General features: G+C 38.1%; 1 protein-coding gene across 13 annotated transcripts in view; it reads right to left on the bottom strand.

Annotated features, from left to right (window-relative positions):
• The window catches only part of ANKRD26 (ankyrin repeat domain containing 26), a 106,681-nt gene that overhangs the window by 87,192 nt on the left and 993 nt on the right, over nt 1–18,496 (bottom strand). For 10 of the 13 annotated variants that reach the window (XM_045466324.1, XM_045466332.1, XM_045466334.1 and 7 more), the window contains exons 2-5: nt 13,382–13,496; nt 13,047–13,220; nt 7,195–7,301; nt 3,211–3,281 (exon numbers count right to left, since the gene is read on the bottom strand). In XM_045466324.1, the coding sequence (XP_045322280.1) occupies nt 3,211–3,281; nt 7,195–7,301; nt 13,047–13,220; nt 13,382–13,496 (467 nt within the window). Of the gene's footprint in view, nt 1–3,210; nt 3,282–7,194; nt 7,302–13,046; nt 13,221–13,381; nt 13,497–18,496 lie in introns of those variants that run through there. The other 3 variants (XM_045466335.1, XM_045466336.1, XM_045466337.1) reach the window with 2 other exon arrangements.

Below are 18,496 nucleotides of genomic sequence, written 5' to 3'. Positions count from 1 at the left end.
TATTAACTATACTCTTTCTGTCTCTGCTTTATCTTTCCCCTGCCACTGCCCTAGTCAAACATGAGTTCTTAACTGATGATTTTCACAGGGGAAAAAAAAAAAAAAAGCCACCAAATATTACTGTTATTTCTTAAATGAATAAAAAAAATTTTAAGCAAAACAAATGAGAAAGACACAAAGCCCAGAAAAAAAAAAATTTTTAATGGAATAAATTGAACCCCCTGACGTTTTCAACATAGACAGCTGAAAGTTTCATAATGGACTAATACCAGGCTAAGAAAACAAGAGCTTCCTTTGCCTCCCAGTCTCTTTATGTGGTTTCCTATAATCTATCCTCCATATGAGGGTTCAGCAAACTACGGCCACAGGCCAAATCCAACCTGCCATCTGGTTCTGTAAATAATGTTTTATTGGAGCATAGTCCCATGTCTTCACTTACATATTGCTATGGCTGCTTTCACACTACAAGGGCAGAGCTGAGAGACCACATCACCTAAAATATTCACTGGCTCTTTAGGAAAAAGGCTTGGTGATCTGTATTTTATGCCATAACCAGAGTGTCCTAACTCAAATCTAATCTTATTAGTCTTCTGCTTCAAATTCTCCAAAACCCCTGCATCAAATACTGCTGGCTCCCTCCCTAAGATCCATTCCATATTCTTCATTCTTGCTAGAGAATCACAACTTTATTTGGATATTTATTGTCTCAATACACAAAGAAGGTGGCCTCACCCTGGCTTCAAAGAGAAAGGATTATTCTAAGCTAATCACAGTACCTGATTTACCAGGGACCAGTTTAGGAATGAGTATGTGATGTAACCTAGTCTTTAAAATGTTAGAGGAAGTCTACTGCAAGCCTCTTCCTAGTTAAAAGAAACACATAAAGAAAAGCAGTCCTTCCCTCCCACTGGATGTTGCCATGTGAGAATATGATACCTGGAGCTGTTGCTAATTAGCCACCCCGGAAAGAAGAAATAAAAATACCACCAACTCCAAAACTGAACAAGAGATGACTGGGATCCTGATGACATCACTGAACCATCAAAACATTTCTGGTTCCTACTATTTTAGTCACTGTTAGAAGTCACCTATTATTTGCCGCTAAAAGCATTCTACCGAAGAAACTTCCCAAGGCCTATCAGGTAAGATCTACTCCTTTCTATAGCACTGACAAACTTCCATTAGCTTGTCTTACCTAGGTATTCACCTCATTCCCAACCATTCCCATAGCACACTTTTTATACCAGCAACACCCAACTGCTCATAAATCCTGCAAAGTTCACTCGTACACCCTTAGACTTTGCACTGCTGTGTACTCCACCAAACACGTAATCGTGATAGATGCTACTCCTGCGAAACAATGTCATTCTGCCTCTTTACCTGGCAAACTTACTACTCACTCTGCATGCTTACCTTAGATTCTACCCAGTTTTTTAAAACTCTAATCCTTCACCGTGAACTTACGGTAACTGGAACAAATGCCAATAAAAAATAACAATGATAATTATAAGCTCTATGAGACTCTGTCACCTAGTAAGCACTAAATAGACTAAATAATGAAATTGACAGTGATAGTAACAAACTCCTGGAGTGTAGAGACTGTTTTTTGAGTGTTTGTATTCTACAACAACAGAAAACACTTAGAAGCTAAAAGGCACTTAATAGTTATTTGTTAACTGGACAAATGAAAATGAATAAAAATGTTTTCTTTGAAAACTATTTTATGACCACCTTAATGATCAAAACACTGTCTGTTCTATCTTTGCCTTTCCTGTAACTTCCAAAACTAACCTACATAAGTTCTTTGGTAACAGTCTACCAAGTTAAAGCTTTCTTCATACTTTTCAGATTACACAATGCACTAGGTGCCACATCTGGGAGCAACAGTAGCATTTTTGGTATTGTGAAACGTTTTTGTGATTTTATTACATTTCTTGAGCCCAAGTTACCCTATTTCAATACTTACTAAGATAATCTTTTGAATAATGGCAACAGACTATCTTATAGTAATAAAATGACAGCGTCATGACAATTATCCAACAAACTGACAAAAACATTGTTCTAATGAAGTCAACATATCTCACTCTGGATTTGTTGTTGTTGTTTTTAAATGTTTATTTTGAGAGAGACAGAGCATGCATGTACAGGGGAGGGGCAGAGAGAGAAGGAAAGGGAAAATCCCACGCAGGCTCTGAACTGTCAGCTAAGAGCCCAACAGAGAAGTCTGACACAGGACTCCAACTCACCAACTGTGAGATGATGACCTGAGCTGAAATCAAGAGTTGGACACTTAACCGACGCAGCCACCCAAGCGCCTCTCTCATTGTTTTGATTTGCGGAATGAAGTTGATAATGGTGAGACCTTGATGACACAAAATGTGAAATAACCTATGCTTCTCAACAAGGCATTGCTTTTCTTCTGTGCTATTGGCAGCTATCTGTAAAAAATAATTTCATTGGCATTGCTGCACACTAGCTAAGTTTTGCAGTTCTTAATATTTGCCATTTGTTTACAGTACCAGAAAAGTACTGTAGAATTCCCAGTTTTAAAGAATGGTTCATTTTTTAAAGAGACAAATCACTAGGTAATAATATTTACTAAATATAATCCATTTGTAAACATTATATAAAACACCCATTTTTATAGCAAGTGCCATTTGTTACAATATGCTTATGGAGGAAACATAAAAGATACTAACTTAAAAATCTTTTCTCTTTGGGCACCTGGGTGGCTCAGTTCGTTAAGCATCTGACCTTGGCTCAGGTCATGATCTCGCAGCTCATGAGCTCAAGCCCCACATCGGGCTATCTGCTATCAGTGGTGGAGCCTGCTTTGGATCCTCTGTCTACCTCCCTCTGCCTCCCTCCTGCTCACTCTCTCTCTTTCTCTCTCAAAATTAAATAAATATTTTTTAAAAATATGTTTTTCTTACTTACACAAAGATATCATATGGTATTTTAGGGGACATGACTAAAATAATGAATTTCTTTTCAGATAATACAGCCTCATGTTTTCAATTACCTATAGTTAACTTCTTAAATAATTCTGAATATTAGACTATAAAGAAAGAAATTAAGAAAGAAAACAATACACATGCAATTTACACATTGGTGTTTTTTTCTTCATTGTTCTTTCATTATCAAAACTTCCTAATTCTGACTTTACCTATGTTAGGACCACCAAGAGCAATTCACTATGTAAAGTCTTACCTGGATTGCTATTTTGCAAAGAATTTTTAAGCATGATTTCTTCTTTATGTCTGCAAATTATTTCGTAATTGCTATGTATAAAAAAGTGATAAATAATATTACTATTGTAATACTGATATGAAAAACATTTACCAAATATATCAAATTCTTAGATTATTTCAAATAACATCAGAGCAAATACCAAAACTTGGAATTACCCCATATACTTCAAATTTGTACGTTCTATACACTTTTCATTAAGTATGTACTTAAAGAAGAAAAAACAGTAAGATGAACGAGTCATGAATTCAGGGCATTATAGCTTAGTAAATTAGAATTACTTTGCCAGGGGCACCTGGGTGGTTAAGCATCCAACTTCAGCTCCGGTCATGATCTCACGGTTTATGGGTTTGAGCCCTGCATCGGACTCTGTGCTGATAGCTCAGAGTCTGGAGCCTGCTTCGGATTCTGTATCTCCTTCTCTCTCTGCAACCACCCCCAGCTCACACTCTGTCCCTCTCTATCAAAAGTAAATAAACCTTAAAAAAATAATAATAATAATTAGAATTAGCTTGCCATTGTGGAAGTGTTTTGACTCAGGAGTCCTAGCTCTATAACCAATAGCTATTTGTTCTTGGATAAGCCACTTCTCTTTGGCTCAAAATCTTCCTCTATAAAACAAGTATCTTACTGCCTTATTTTACAAGGTTGATAAAAGGATTTAATAAGATATTACACCCAAAACATGGCCTCTCAGGCAAGGTGATTGATGCTCATTACTCTGGGAAGGGCAACATGAGACCTTCCATGACCTCAGAAAAGATGCTCCACAGGATTTAAATCAGGGGTACAGGGGCACCTGCTTCACAGGATTTAAAGTGGGGGTACAGGGGGTGCAGGGACTCAGTCAGTTGAGCATCCAGCTCTTGATCTCAACTTGGGTCTTGATCTCAGGGTCATGAGTTTGAGCCCCATGTTAGGCTCCATGCTTTAAAAAAAAAAAAAAAAAAAAAAAAAAAAAGGCAGGGGTACAGATCTAACAAAGGAGAAAGGGAAGTCCCATCTCTTCCTGCAGCATTATTTCAACATCTCTGACAGCTTAGAATGGTCCCAACTAACATCTTCTGGCAAAAAAAGAGAAACAAGATCCTCAGAGGGTAACTCATAATGAAAGTCTAGGCTAAGATATGGGTTCCACATAAGGTTTTTGAGTGTGTAGGGAAAGGGGTGTATGACTAAAGCCAGGAGGCCCAGCTGCCAGAACAGGGTGCTGGTGCTTTGGGATAGCTGCTGAGCATTTGTGCTGCATGTGCAGTGAACAAAAGAAACTTTGTAACTTTGAAATCTAAGTGTGGATCACCATGAAGACTGAAAAATCTGGATCAGCAAGGGAATCCTGGGAGCAAAGGCCAATCACGACCAGACTGCAGCACCAGTTTCAACAGCAATGCCGCAGCAACAGAATCAAAGGAAACAGTAGAATGATCAGGATGTTCTTTTTTCCCCTCCCTACGACTTGTGAAAGAGGACTGTCTCTTTGGTCTTAGGGTGCTCCTCTGGTTCTTGGAAAATTCAAGGGAGAGAGTACAGGAGGTAGCTCTCAAAGGAAAGTACAGGGTTTTCCACACAACTGAACATTTCAAGACCCAAGTTACTAGTTAGAAAACACAGAGATGTAACATTATTTGTACCCCATGCATAGGGGTTATACTTGAAACGAAAGGGGTAAGATTAGGATCCTTAAGGATAAAGGTCTCAAAAGTCCTGAGATAAAGAATCCTGCACACATTTCTACTTCCAACTAGTCTAGTCCTTTGCTTGATTTCTGGCTAATGTTGTGGACTAACCAACTGCCATTCCAAAACTGCCTGACCAAACTACGAAATCCCATTTGTTACGTACGAAGTTAACAGTTAAATTATTTTAAACCTCAGGTTAGTAATAACTAGCATTTTGATGCAAACACAGATCAAAACCCTTAATATAAGCATATTCATCTGCAGTCCATGCATACACATCTTGAGGAAAGGGATCAATACCTTGCTGAAGAACAAGCCTGACTACATTTGTTGATTCATAATTTACAGCAAGCATGAGGGCTGTTCTAAAATAACAGAGATAACTTCACTCTTAGGAATTTAGAGTTATTTAAACAACTAATTTCGATATACTTTATCAGGTTAATATCTTGCCTGTCTGTTCAGAATCAACCATTTACATGTTCAAGTGTTCATCTTTGTAAATTATCTCCAAGACTAAAATGAAGGGACAAAAGGGAGCTTCTTGTCCCACTTGGGTAATGTATTATAGAGTTGCTAATTTAAAGTCCTTTGATAAACAAGAAACTATGTGGTCACTTATCTGAATAGGTAAAGATTTTAAAAAAGAATTCCCCATGTCTTCCTTAATCTGATACAGTGCACTTCAAAGCCATCTAGAGGTCAAGTAAGTATAAAAACTATCTGCAGGCTTAAAATGATAATATTTTAATGTGAATGCTAATAAAATAGGCATAACTATAGTTAACGATGCTGATAAGCATATGGTAGGCACTAAATTAAATGCTATGTATATAAAATATAATTTACGCACAACCACCCTTGAAGGGTGTATTATTATCCTCCTTTTCATATCAGGAAACATATTTAGTGATGATACGTAACGCTCCCAAGGTCACAACACCTAGCAAGTAGGAAAGCTATGAATAAACCTAGTCTTGTGTGAATCTAAGGCACATCTCTTTCTTTTTTGTCACCCACCTGTAACTTTTCCTCATTAAAGGAAAAGTCTATTCAGTTAAAGCTACCTTTCATCTTTCTATGCATACCAATTAAAAGTAAAATAAAAAAATACATACTGGACATGAAAAAGGATAAAAACTGATGAGCCTATAGTATCCAGTAATAGTAATTAATCATCACTTAGAGACCATCTAACGACAACAGTATTCCTCAAAAAAAAAAGGCAATTTAAAGCAAAGGTGATCCAAAAGATAAAACAACTCCTATTTACGTTTAACATGTTTTTTTGTTTTTTTTTTTAACATTTATTTGCTTTTGAGAGACAGAGCACAAGCAGGGGAGAGGCAGAGAGAGACAGGGATACACAGAATACGAAGCAGCTCCAGGTTCTGAGCTGTCAGCAGAGCCCGACATGTGGCTCAAACCCATGAACCATGAGATCATGACCTCAGCCAAAGTCACAGACTGAGCCACAGACCAACTGAGCCACTCAGGCACCACAATATACATCTTTGAAGGAAAAATATATATGAAGTAGAAGTTCTTTTTTTTCAGTTTATTTATTACTTATTTTGAGAAAGAGAGAGAGTGCACTCGAGAGTGTGGGCGAGGGGCAGAGAGAGAAAGAGAGAGATTGAGAACCCTAAGCAGGCTCTACACTGTCAGCACAGAGCCTGATGTGGGGTTCGAACCCACGAACCATAAGATGATCACCTGAGTCAAAGTCAGATGCATAACCAATTGAGCCACCCAGGCACCTCTATGAAGTAGAAGTTTATAAAATACCATAAAAAGATTAAGAAGTCCAATATTGTGTCATAAAGTAAACTAACAGCTGAGAGTACACCCTTTATAAAATTAATATGAAATCCCTTTAGTTAACACAAAATCATGTGAAAAAAAAAAAAAAAAACATTGCAGGGGCAACTGGGTTAAGCATCAGACTCTTGATCTCAGCTCAGGTCTTAATCTCAGAGTCATGAGTTCAGGCCCAGTGTTGGACTCCACGCCGAGCATGGAACCTATTTAAAAATAAACACTGCAAATGACATTAGTCAACACTATCAAGGAATATGAATTCTGCTATACCCTGTTCTTCATGTTGCCCAGTCAGAATAATTGCTTTCTGCCTAACTGTTGATGTGTTGACATTTTTCACTATATAATTATAAAGTAATCTTTTTCTTCTTAAGTTAATCTTCCTGACTTGAATAATTATTACCACTCTAGAACAATACTAAGGTTTAAAAGAAAACTACTGCACCTTTTTAATTTATCAACTGCATGTATATTTGCTGCCTTTTCTATTAAAAATTCCACTATTTGCTGTTTGTTTTCATTTACAGCAACTAGAAGTGGTGTGAAGTTATCCTGTAAAAGAGCAAAAACAATTTGTAATTTACAAAATTACATATTTCCATACCGAATTTTAAAACTTACAAAAGATCCTCTAAACTTAAACATATAATACAAAAAGTAAATACAAAATGGCCTCTTCCTTCCCACCCCTGTGCTTTCACCTGCTGCGGCTTCTCTTTAAAATAGCCCTCCTCCACTGGGGCACCTGGGTGGCTCAGTTGGTTAAGTGACCAACTGCGGCTCAGGTCATGATCTCATGGTTTGTGAGTTCGATCCCTGCATCGTGCTCTATACTGACAGTGCACAGCCTGGAGCCTGTTGCAGATTCTGTCTCCCTCTCTTTCTCTCTGCCCTCCCTCCCTTGCTTGCACTCTGTCTCTCCCTCTCTCTCAAAAAGAAACAAACATTAAAAAAAATGTTTTTAATAAAATAGCCCTCCTCCACCTTCTTCAACAGATTATATGCAGTCATGCCCCCAAACTCACTTCAAACCCTGACTGGTTCCAAGATTTTTGTTTGTATCACAGTACTTATCATGGCATACTGTAGTTATTGTTCCTATTATTGTGCTGTAGTTATTGTTAGGCAAAATATAAATCAGAAATAAAAATATAATAGCTTATCAATAAAAATTTGAATACTGGTTTATACAGATCATTTTTAGCATAATGAAAGCTACTACATTATTTGCATTTTTAGGGATCAATGCTGAGGAGAAAGATAATATTGTCTGCAACAGGCATAATCTATTCAACTATAACCATGATTAATCTAATATGCTTTGCAAATATTCCAATAGGAATATGATTATTTACAGTACACATAAGGAAAAAGTGTTTTTTTGAAACCAACTTATGGGGCACCTGGGGGGCTCAGTCAGTTAAGAGTCCAACTTTGGTTCAGGTCATGATCTCATGATTTGTGAGTTCAAGCCCTGCACTGGGCTCTATGCTAACAGCTCAGCCTGGAGGATTCTGTCTGCTGGGATTCTGCCTGCCTTTCTCTCTGCCCCTCCCCCACTCATGCACACGCTCTCTCTCCTTCATAAATAAATAAATAGAATACAAAAACAACTTCAAAAGTCTAACTTGGAAAATTCAATCCTATTCCTAAGACATTAACATAAAATACAAAATATATATTATAAATTAATATTGATTGTCTTAAAATCCTTGAAATCTTTATCAAAATATACCATAAAAAAGGGGCACCTAGGGGCGCCTGGGTGGCGCAGTCGGTTAAGCGTCCGACTTCAGCCAGGTCACAATCTCGCGGTCCGTGAGTTCGAGCCCCGCGTCGGGCTCTGGGCTGATGGCTCAGAGCCTGGAGCCTGTTTCCGATTCTGTGTCTCCCTCTCTCTCTGCCCCTCCCCCGTTCATGCTCTCTCTCTGTCCCAAAAATAAATAAACGTTGAAAAAAAAAAAAAAATTAAAAAAAAAAAAAAAAAAAAAGGGGGCACCTAGGTAGCTCAGTCAGTTAAGAATCTGACTCTTGATTTTGGCTCAGGTCATGGTCTCACAATTCATGAGTTCAAACCCAGTGCCTCCTAGGGATTCTCTCTCTCTTTCTCTTAATAAACTTTTAAAAAATTACCAAGGTTTCTTTGTGTCCAAAAAGAGATCTGATTAGCACAGTCTTCAAAATACATATATATATGTATATGTGTGTGTATATATTTATTTATTTATTTATTTATTTATTTATTTATATCATAAAACAGTAATTGCAAATGCAATGCTTATGGAGGTAAAGTAGGTGACTCGAGTAAGTGAAGAACCTGAGTAGGGACAGTAGCAAACTGGAGAGACACACGCCTCATATAAAAAGGGCAGTCGCTGCAAAGCATACCAAACAGTAGTATGGGCTCAAAGTACCAGGTATGATCCTATAAGAAAAGTCTGAAATCCAGATTTCTGCACGAGTGTCATAATTTTAAATGTTGATTCAACCTATGGAGGAAACTGAATACATTCAGGGGCCAAATTTAGTCAATAGCCCACTTGTATTTTGGTTGTGCATAAAGCAAATATTTGTACATAAAACTTTCCTAAAGTATCAGTATCACATTTTACCAAAAACTTAGGCCCCAACATGTAATAAAAATTGTTCGGGCGCCTGGGTGGCGCAGTTGGTTGAGCGTCCGACTTCAGCCAGGTCACGATCTCGCGGTCCGTGAGTTCGAGCCCCGCGTCGGGCTCTGGGCTGATGGCTCAGAGCCTGGAGCCTGTTTCCGATTCTGTGTCTCCCTCTCTCTCTGCCCCTCCCCCGTTCATGCTCTGTCTCTCTCTGTCCCAAAAATAAATAAATAAACGTTGAAAAAAAAAATTGCTATTAAGACTCATAAGAGGGGCACCTGGGTGGCTCAGTCAGTTGAGCATCTGACGCTTGACTTCAGCTCAGGTCATGATCCCAGGGTTGTGAGACTGAGTCCCACATTGGCTTTGGCACTTAGTGTGGACCCTGCTTAAGATTCTCTCTCTCCCCCTCTGCCCCTCTCCCCCATTCACACTCTCTCTAAAATAATTACAACAAAAAGGCTCGTAACACCCATCTTAAGAATTTTTCCAATGCTTATTAAAACTGCAATCTATTTGTGTTTAATTCTCCCAGATTGTTAATAAAATAGACGAATTAGTTCACAAGAATGCTGAAACTAAATTATTAAAACAATTCCCAACTGTACTGTCACTAACTACATTTCAATGTTTAAAACTATCATTTTGATTATGCCAGGGCAACATGAATTTAACAGACATCGTAAGATAGTTTGTCACATAGCTTCAACGAATAAAGAAGATTCAAGATTTTCTCCTATTGCAATCAGGAAAACTCTGCTTGTAATAACCATTTGGTAACATAATGAATAGGTAACAAAAGATATAAAATCCTTAAAGGGTCAGACTCTACTTATTAAAAGACTACCCATAACACTATGGGTGCCAGTGAATAACTGTTGGTTAGATGAAAAATTATTCCTTAAGTCAACAGCTATAGCCAATTAATATTCACTGTAACTTCTCACAGAGGTAGAGAAAGATGAAAGGCTAATGCTTTTGGAGAGAGTTGAAGGAAGTAGCATGTATCAAACTGCAGGTCTTCCAGAGATTTCTTAGGTTTTGACATCTGTCAATTTATATACTATACTTCTCCATTCAGTAGTTCTTTGGGGTTTTTTTAATTAAATTATTTATTTTGAGGAAGAGAGAGAGCATGAGCAACTGGGGGAGGGGCAGGGAAAGAGAGAATCTCACGCATCTCTGCACCATCAGTGCAGGGCCCAATGCAGGGCTCAAACCCATGAACCATGAGATCACAACCTGAGTGGAAGTCAGACATTTAACCGACTGAACCACCCAGGTACCCCTCCATTCAGTAGTTAGCTTTTTTTTTTTCTTTTTTAAATGTCCATTTATTTTTGAGAGAGAAAGAGAGCACGAGCAGGGGAGGGGCAGAGAGGGAGACACAGAATCTGAAGCAGGCTCCAGGCTCTGTCTAAGCTGTCAGCACAGAGTCCAACACGGGGCTCAAACTTGTGAACCGTGATATGATGACATGAGCCAAGTCAGACGCTTAAGCGACTGAGCCACCCACACGCCCCAATAGTTCTTAACCAAGAGTTGTAGCACAATCTCAAAAAAAAAATTTTCTAAATATCCATGTCTATGTATACATGTTACTAGATTTACTCAAAATGTTCAAGAGGAGAGTTTAGTCTTGTAACAAAATTTTTAAGTTCCCCAGGGGACTGGGATTCACCACCACAATTCTAGCTGAGAGCTGGTGCAGCAGACAATTACATCAGTCTCATCTATGTGGCCAACTCCCTCTATCATTTGAAGATTTAGCCAAAAGAGTGACTTATCAAAACTGCATTTAATTTCCCTGAGCAGAGGTAGAACAGGGACTAAATGTAAAGTCAAAACACAACTTGATTTCATTACTTATAAACTTCTTACTTCCCATCAAAATATTCTAGATTTCACAGCAGAGTTTAGACTCTTATCTAAGTGGCTGTTTCTGCCAGAATAGGATTATATGACAGTTAATTATTTGTTCTTTCCTCTCCTTGCCCACTTAATCAACCACTGCCAATCTGATTTCCTCTGAGTCCTCCTACACTTGGTCTCTAGGCAGGTTTATAACTCACTCTTATCCTAAGTAACAATTATTACCCCAAAAATTGAAGACTCCTTGCCTAAACATATAAACTGGAGGAAAAAAAATACAAAAACAATAAAACAAACAGCCTCTTCTTGTTATTTTCTCTCACCTGCCAAATTTCCAAATTGGCCCACATATTTCTGACTGCTCCCTCCTTTTCCCTTTTTCCTCTTAAGCCTTGGCCAATAAAAGATAAATCCCATTTTTATAAGTCACTTTTTTATCAAATAGGAACTTGTCAACAGCAGCAATATTTTTTATTGTAAAATGCACGTTTGAGTTTTAACACAAAGCCTAAGGCAAATTTTGCTTTCCTATGTTATTTTTCAGTAATTAAAAAAAACAAAATTGGATGGGAAAAATATTTGAAAACAAAGTAAGTTTTACCTTAAATACATTTGTTTTCATAAATATTTGCCATAAATACATAAAACAAAGCTGTATTCTCTAATGCTTCTTTAGAAGTATCCTTATTTAAAGTGAAATCTTAGGGTGCCTAGGTGGCTCAGTTGGTAGAGTATCCAACTTCAGCTCAGATCTTGATCTCATGGGTCATGAGTTCGAGCCCTGTATTGGGCTCTGGGCAGACAGCTGGGAGCCTGGAGCCTGCTTCAGATTCTGTGTCTCCCTCTCTCTCTGCCCCTCCCCCCCTCATGCTCTGTCTCTGTCTGTCTCTCTCTTTCTCAAAAATAAATAAAAAATAATAAGAAAGAAAAAGAAAGAAAGAAAGAAAGAAAGAAAGAAAGAAAGAAAGAAAGAAAGAAAGAAAGGGAAATCTTAGATAATTAAGTTATTTCCAAATATTTTCATTCAGGGAATACTTGAACTTCCAAATACGTAAAACTGACCCTACCCGTGTCAACCAAGGGTGTTCCTTTAGAGGCTTCAGCAGTGAAAGGCAATGCATGTCGAAGAAAAGGCAGGTGGGCCAGCAAGCGTGGCCATCATCTACTCCCCATGTACAGCTACGACCCTGCTGAGGAGCTACACAAGGTTGAGCAGGAGCTATTCTCTGAAGTGGGAGACCCCAACATGGTACATGGCTGGCAGAGTGGCTACCAACAAAAGTAGATGCCTTTGCTGGATGTCAAGACATGACCTGACCCCAATGCCCTCATCTTCAGAGCACTGGGGCCTGCAGTGCCCAGCACCTACAACCTGCTGCTTTCTCCTCCCGCTTGCACACATCCAAGCTCTCCCTGCTGGGTCTGGGTCTCCATTCCTCCTCCCACCTATCCCCAGCAGCACCCCTTGCCTAAGCCCCTGCATAGCACCCAGCCTCCATCATCACCTCACTCCCCTCTAGACCTTTAGTCCTTTATGGGCTCTGAGACTACCATCCACTTGTAGGCACTAATGGAAAGATTTTCTTTCTGGGGTAGAAGGGTGGCTGGGAGATACAACTTTGCCCTTTCTGTGGGCACTACCTTTTTCTTGCCCTCCCTGACTTGGCATTGGAGTTATTTCCATGATGACAGGGCCTGATGTATAGAATTCAGTATGTGTGTGTGTGTGTGTATGAAATAAAACATTTTGTGGCTAAAATATTCATGTATATATATAAAATTTCAAATATTGTATAAATTAGATCTTTACCTTATTTATTGCTTCAGTATTCGCATTGTATAGCAGCAGCTTCTCTATTATGGATATATTATCACCAAAGGCAGCATAGTGGAGAGCAGTGTTGCCACTCACATCCCTAATATTTGGATCGGCACCATTTTCCAACAGTATGTTTACACATTTCTCTTCCTGGCACTGTACGGCCTGTCAGTGATATGCCAAGAAACAGAGTGTAAATTCTGGGAATTTAAAGTAAGCATGCCACAGGTTTCACCAATTAGTTTTGTTTCAATGCAATAACTTCACTTTCGTTCTAAGTAATGACATCAAATCCATCTCAGGCAGACATAGCTGCTACTACATACCTTCATGAGAGCTGTCCTGTTTTCATTATCACAGAGGTTAAGATGGCATTTCCTCTCTATTAGGAGGGTCACCACTTCTGGATGGCCATTGGCACAGGCCAAATGAAGAGCAGTCCTAAAAAAGTGAGAGGACTTTTTAGGAAATGATAGTGCACTCTCTCAAAACATGCAATTAATTCAGGAAATTGTAAACATTAAGTAGCATGTTATTCCCATGCCTCCAAAACAAAGATTCAGTTTTCCTCTGGAGAAAGTACAATATTTAGTAGTGATTACTCATTACACTAATAAAAGAGCAGCCTGTTTGAAGAGAGAGAGCATGACCTCGGGATTCAGCTCCACTTGGCTTTGCATCCTAGTTTAACTCTGTCACGCACTAGTTATTGCTTAGACTTATCCTCAATGTCCTCAACAAAAGGGGATAAAAATTGTAGTTGTCTCGGGTCACCTGGCTAGCTCAGTCTGAAGAGCATGTAACTCTTGATCTAAAGGTCATGAGTTTGAAGCCCCACAGTAGGTGTAGAGATTACTAAAAAAATGATAGTAATAAAATAAAATGAAATGAAATAAAATAAATAGTAGTTATCTCACAAGACCTCGTTGTGATGCTTAAATGAGGATCTATGCAAGTATTTAGAACACTTCCTAGTACAAATAACATCTCAATAATTGTTGGATAATATGATTATAATTTTTACTATTACTACTGCTTTACATAGACAATACTTCAATTAGGTACCTTAATACAATTATACCTACTTTGCAGACATGTTTTAAGGATTAGCAAGAATACTGTTTCAATCATTATAAGATGCTCATTTTGTCACATTTAGTATCTCTGACATTGGAATGCAATTTATGACTCAAAATGTCTTACAACTACAACTGAAAAGACTTTAAAAAAATTTTTTATTGGGGGTGCCTGGGTGGCTCAGTCGGTTAAGCATCCGACTTCAGCTCAGGTCATGATCTCGCAGTCCGTGAGTTTGAGCCCCACGTTGGGCTCTGTGCTGACAGTTCAGAGACTGGAGCCTGTTTCAGATTCTATGTCTCCCTCTCTCTCTGACCCTATCCCATTCGTGCTCTGTCTCTCTCTGTCTCAAAAATAAATAAACATTAAAACAAATTTTTTTTTATTGGTACATAAAATAGTGGGACATCATAGAATCTTGGTGCCTTCCATTATGTGAAATGATGGTATATACAATAGGTCTGCTGCAGTTCTAGTCATATGATTGGCATTTAAATAAATTTTAGTTCTTAAAAGCATTATAGGAAAAGAGGACTAAATTAACAAAAGAAAAACATTTTTAAGTACTTCTTTTCTTCTCAAGAAAGTTTAAGCCAAAGGACACTCAGGATTCCAATGACCAGGAACAAGGAACAGCTCATTTTATTAAATATTGAGGTCTATAGATTTATGAAAATCAAGTATTTCCAATGATCAATATTAGTATTTAATACTATCATAAATTTCAAAAGGGCAGGTAAAGGTTATCTTTTACAATTTCCTATCTTCAGAAACATTGAAGAGAAGGAGGAAAACTTCAGTTGAGATCCTAATACGTGAATTTAAAATTTCTCATCTTAGGGATGCCTTGCCGGCTCAGTCAGTAGAGCATACGACCTTGATCTCAGAGTTGTAAATTTGAGCCCCATGATGGGTATAGAGATTACTTTACTTAAAAATAAAAACTGGTGGGGCGCCTGGGTGGCGCAGTCGGTTAAGCGTCCGACTTCAGCCAGGTCACGATCTCGCAGTCCGGAAGTTCGAGCCCCACGTCAGGCTCCGGGCTGATGGCTCAGAGCCTGGAGCCTGTTTCCGATTCTGTGTCTCCCTCTCTCTCTGTCCCTCCCCCGTTCATGCTCTGTCTCCCTCTGTCCCAAAAATAAATAAATGTTGAAAAAAAAAATTTAAAAAAAAAAAAACAAAAAAACTGGTGCAGAGCCTGCTTTAGATGCTCTGTCCCTCCTCTCCCCTTCCCCCTCCCCCTGCTCATGCTCTCACCTTCAACAATAAATAACACTTAAAAAATAAAGTAAACAAGACAAAATCTGGGGCACCTGGGTGGCTCAGTCTGTTAAGTGTGCAACTCTTGATTTGGGCTCAAGTCACAATCTCATGTTCACTGGATCAAGCCCTGTGCTGAGACTCTTTGAAAAGTCTATTTGAAAAGTTCCTGCTTTCAGCACGGGGCCTGCTTGGGATTCTCTCTCTGCTCCTCCATCCCCCCACCTCCCACCCCACCCCTCTCAAAAAATAAATAAACTTAAAAAAATAAAACCTTTAGAAAATAAATAAAATGTCTCATCTTGCTCATACTGTGCAAAATGAAGTCTTTGAGAATGAAAGGATCTTGCGAATATGTCTGCTATAGAATACACATGCAGGTTCTAGTTGATAAATAAATGGTTGGAAAGTGGATAAATACAGTTGGAGAGTTCAATATTTTTAAAGAAAAGGTATATAAAGTAAAACAATACTTCTGAAACAGCAATAATCATTTATATTTGCTATTTATCTTTTTCATAAGCACAAAACTAATATATTTTGTTTTCATGATTAATATAAATCATTTACCTATATGTAATAAAGCTACATATAACAGAAAATATATGTATATGTTTAACGTATGTATAATAAAATCTACAAATGCAAATAAAAATATTCCCTTTACTTCTGAAGAGGCCAAAAGTTGTCAGAATATACCAATCCTCAAAAAAATTTTAATTAACTCGGTTTTCTTAATTTACATCCAAAAATATTTTTTAACACAAAGTGAGAAATTATTTTCATGTATATAAGATTCATATTCTTGCTTTTCTCCAGGATTTCTTCAACGATAACAAACCTTTTTATTGATAATAAACTTTTAATAGGACTTTTATACACCTTTTCCTGTAGAAAGCACAGATTTTCTTTAAAGGAAAAGAAAAATGCATGTAAATTCAAAGGCTCAGAAATAACAAACTTAATCATATTTTGTGCATTTTTGGGCTTAATATAAAACCAAAGTCTGCTTGTGTGTACATATGATCAAACTGATTTTTGTTCTCACTTAATGATCAACTAAAGCACAGCTCTGCATCTCTGTGTATATCTATTACCTATGCCACCTTCAATGATCACATATCCATCTCGTGGATATAATGCCATACTTATAAAAGCCATTATGAGTTCTTAATACATTGCTATTTTAAATAGTGCTGAGAAAAGCAAAATGTATGTCATTTACCTCTGGTAATTTCCTGAAGATATTTTAGTAGAAATAAAATTGATGGGTAAAAGGAATACATATTTTTTGTGGTACTTACACCAAATTGTCTATTGGAAAATCGAAAACAACTTAAACTTTAAGCGGCAGTATAAGCACCATCACTCTATTTTCACAAAGGTTGTAGATGAAAACTGTACTTCATTCCCTTTTTAACTTAAATTTCTTTTTTTACCAGGGACACTATATTTTCCTATGTCCACTGGTCTCGTGTAGATATGCAAAGAAGTACTTTATGCAACTTCAAATTACAGATTTTTTTTTGTTTTGATTTCAAAGACTTCCCTGTAAAACGAAGATATGTTTTTTTGTCTGATACAAATATGTTGTAAATATTTGCAAGTGCATGGTCTTTTATTTTAATAATATTATTTTCTGATAGAGGCTTTTAGTTTGTTTTTGTTTTTTTTAACGTTTTATTTATTTTTGAAACAGAGACAGAGCATGAACAGGGGAGGGGCAGAGAGAGAGGGAGACACAGAATCTGAAACAGGCTCCAGGCTCTGAGCCGTCAGCCCAGAGCCCGATGCGGGGCTCGAACTCACGGACCGCGAGATCATGACCCGAGCCGAAGTCGGCCGCCCAACCGACTGAGCCACCCAGGCGCCCCAAGAGGCTTTTAGTTTTTTATGTTGCTAAATCAATCTCCAGAATTTTTGATTTAAAAAAAAATTTTTTTTTTTTATTTATTTATTTTTGGGAGACAGAGAGACAGTGTGCAAGCAAGGGAGGGGCAGAGAGAGAGGGAGACACAGAATCTGAGCTGTCAGCACAGAGCCTGAAGCGGCGCTCGAACCCACGAAGCACGGGATCATGACCTGGGCCAAAGTTGGACTGCTTAACCAGCCACCCAGGGGCCCCCAATTTCTTTTTTTTTTTTTCCTGAGAGAGAGAGAGAGAGAGAGAGAGAGAGAGAGAGGCGAGACAGAATCCCAAGCATGCTCCACATTGACAGCAGGGAGCCCCTCACAGCGCTTGAACCCACGAACCCCTGAGATTATGACCTGAGTCAAAATCAAGAGTCATAGGCTTAACTGACTGAGCCACCCAGGCAACCCCAAAAGTATTGCTTTTCAAGTCATTCTTACGATGGGTAAATAGGCATTTGTGGGGGCTTTTTCTGTTACTTTTCTTATTTTGCATATTAAAATGTTTTAATTTGGGGCGCCTGGGTGGCGCAGTCGGTTAAGCATCCGACTTCAGCCAGGTCACGATCTTGCGGTCCGTGAGTTCGAGCCCCAATTCGGGCTCTGGGCTGATGGCTCAGAGCCTGGAGCCTGTTTCCGATTCTGTGTCTCCCTCTCTCTCTGCCCCTCCCCCGTTCATGCTCTGTCTCTCTCTGTCCCAAAAATAAAAATAAATGTTGAAAATAAATAAATAAATAAATAAATAAATAAATAAATGTTTTAATTTATATCCCACCTGGAACTTATTTTAGGGAGATAAAATTCTAACAAGTTTTCTCCAAATCAGCTGTTTCTCCACTATTTACGAATAATTCACCTTTTCCTACTAATATGAAATGTCACCAGCATCAAATTTTAAAGCCTTACGTATATTTGAACGTTTGTCATTTTCTACTCTGGACCACTCCTTTATCTGTCTTTTCAGCTGTTCGTAAATGAATAATTTGTGGAAATTTCAGGTACATTTTGGTATCTGGAAGGGCAAATCTACCTCCTATATAAAAAAATAAGTTCTTATTTTAATTCCAGTTCGTTAACATACAGTGTTATATCAGTTTCAGATGTACAACAGTGAGTCCAAAAATTTCCTTAATGAGATCACAAGAAGAGCATGTGTAGCTCAACATTCTTAAAACCATGATGCTTTCATTTGC

The sequence above is a fragment of the Leopardus geoffroyi genome, chromosome B4 (assembly GCF_018350155.1).
Source record: "Leopardus geoffroyi isolate Oge1 chromosome B4, O.geoffroyi_Oge1_pat1.0, whole genome shotgun sequence".
NCBI classification, from domain to species: Eukaryota; Metazoa; Chordata; class Mammalia; order Carnivora; family Felidae; genus Leopardus; species Leopardus geoffroyi.
This window is presented reverse-complemented; position numbering and strand designations above follow the sequence as displayed.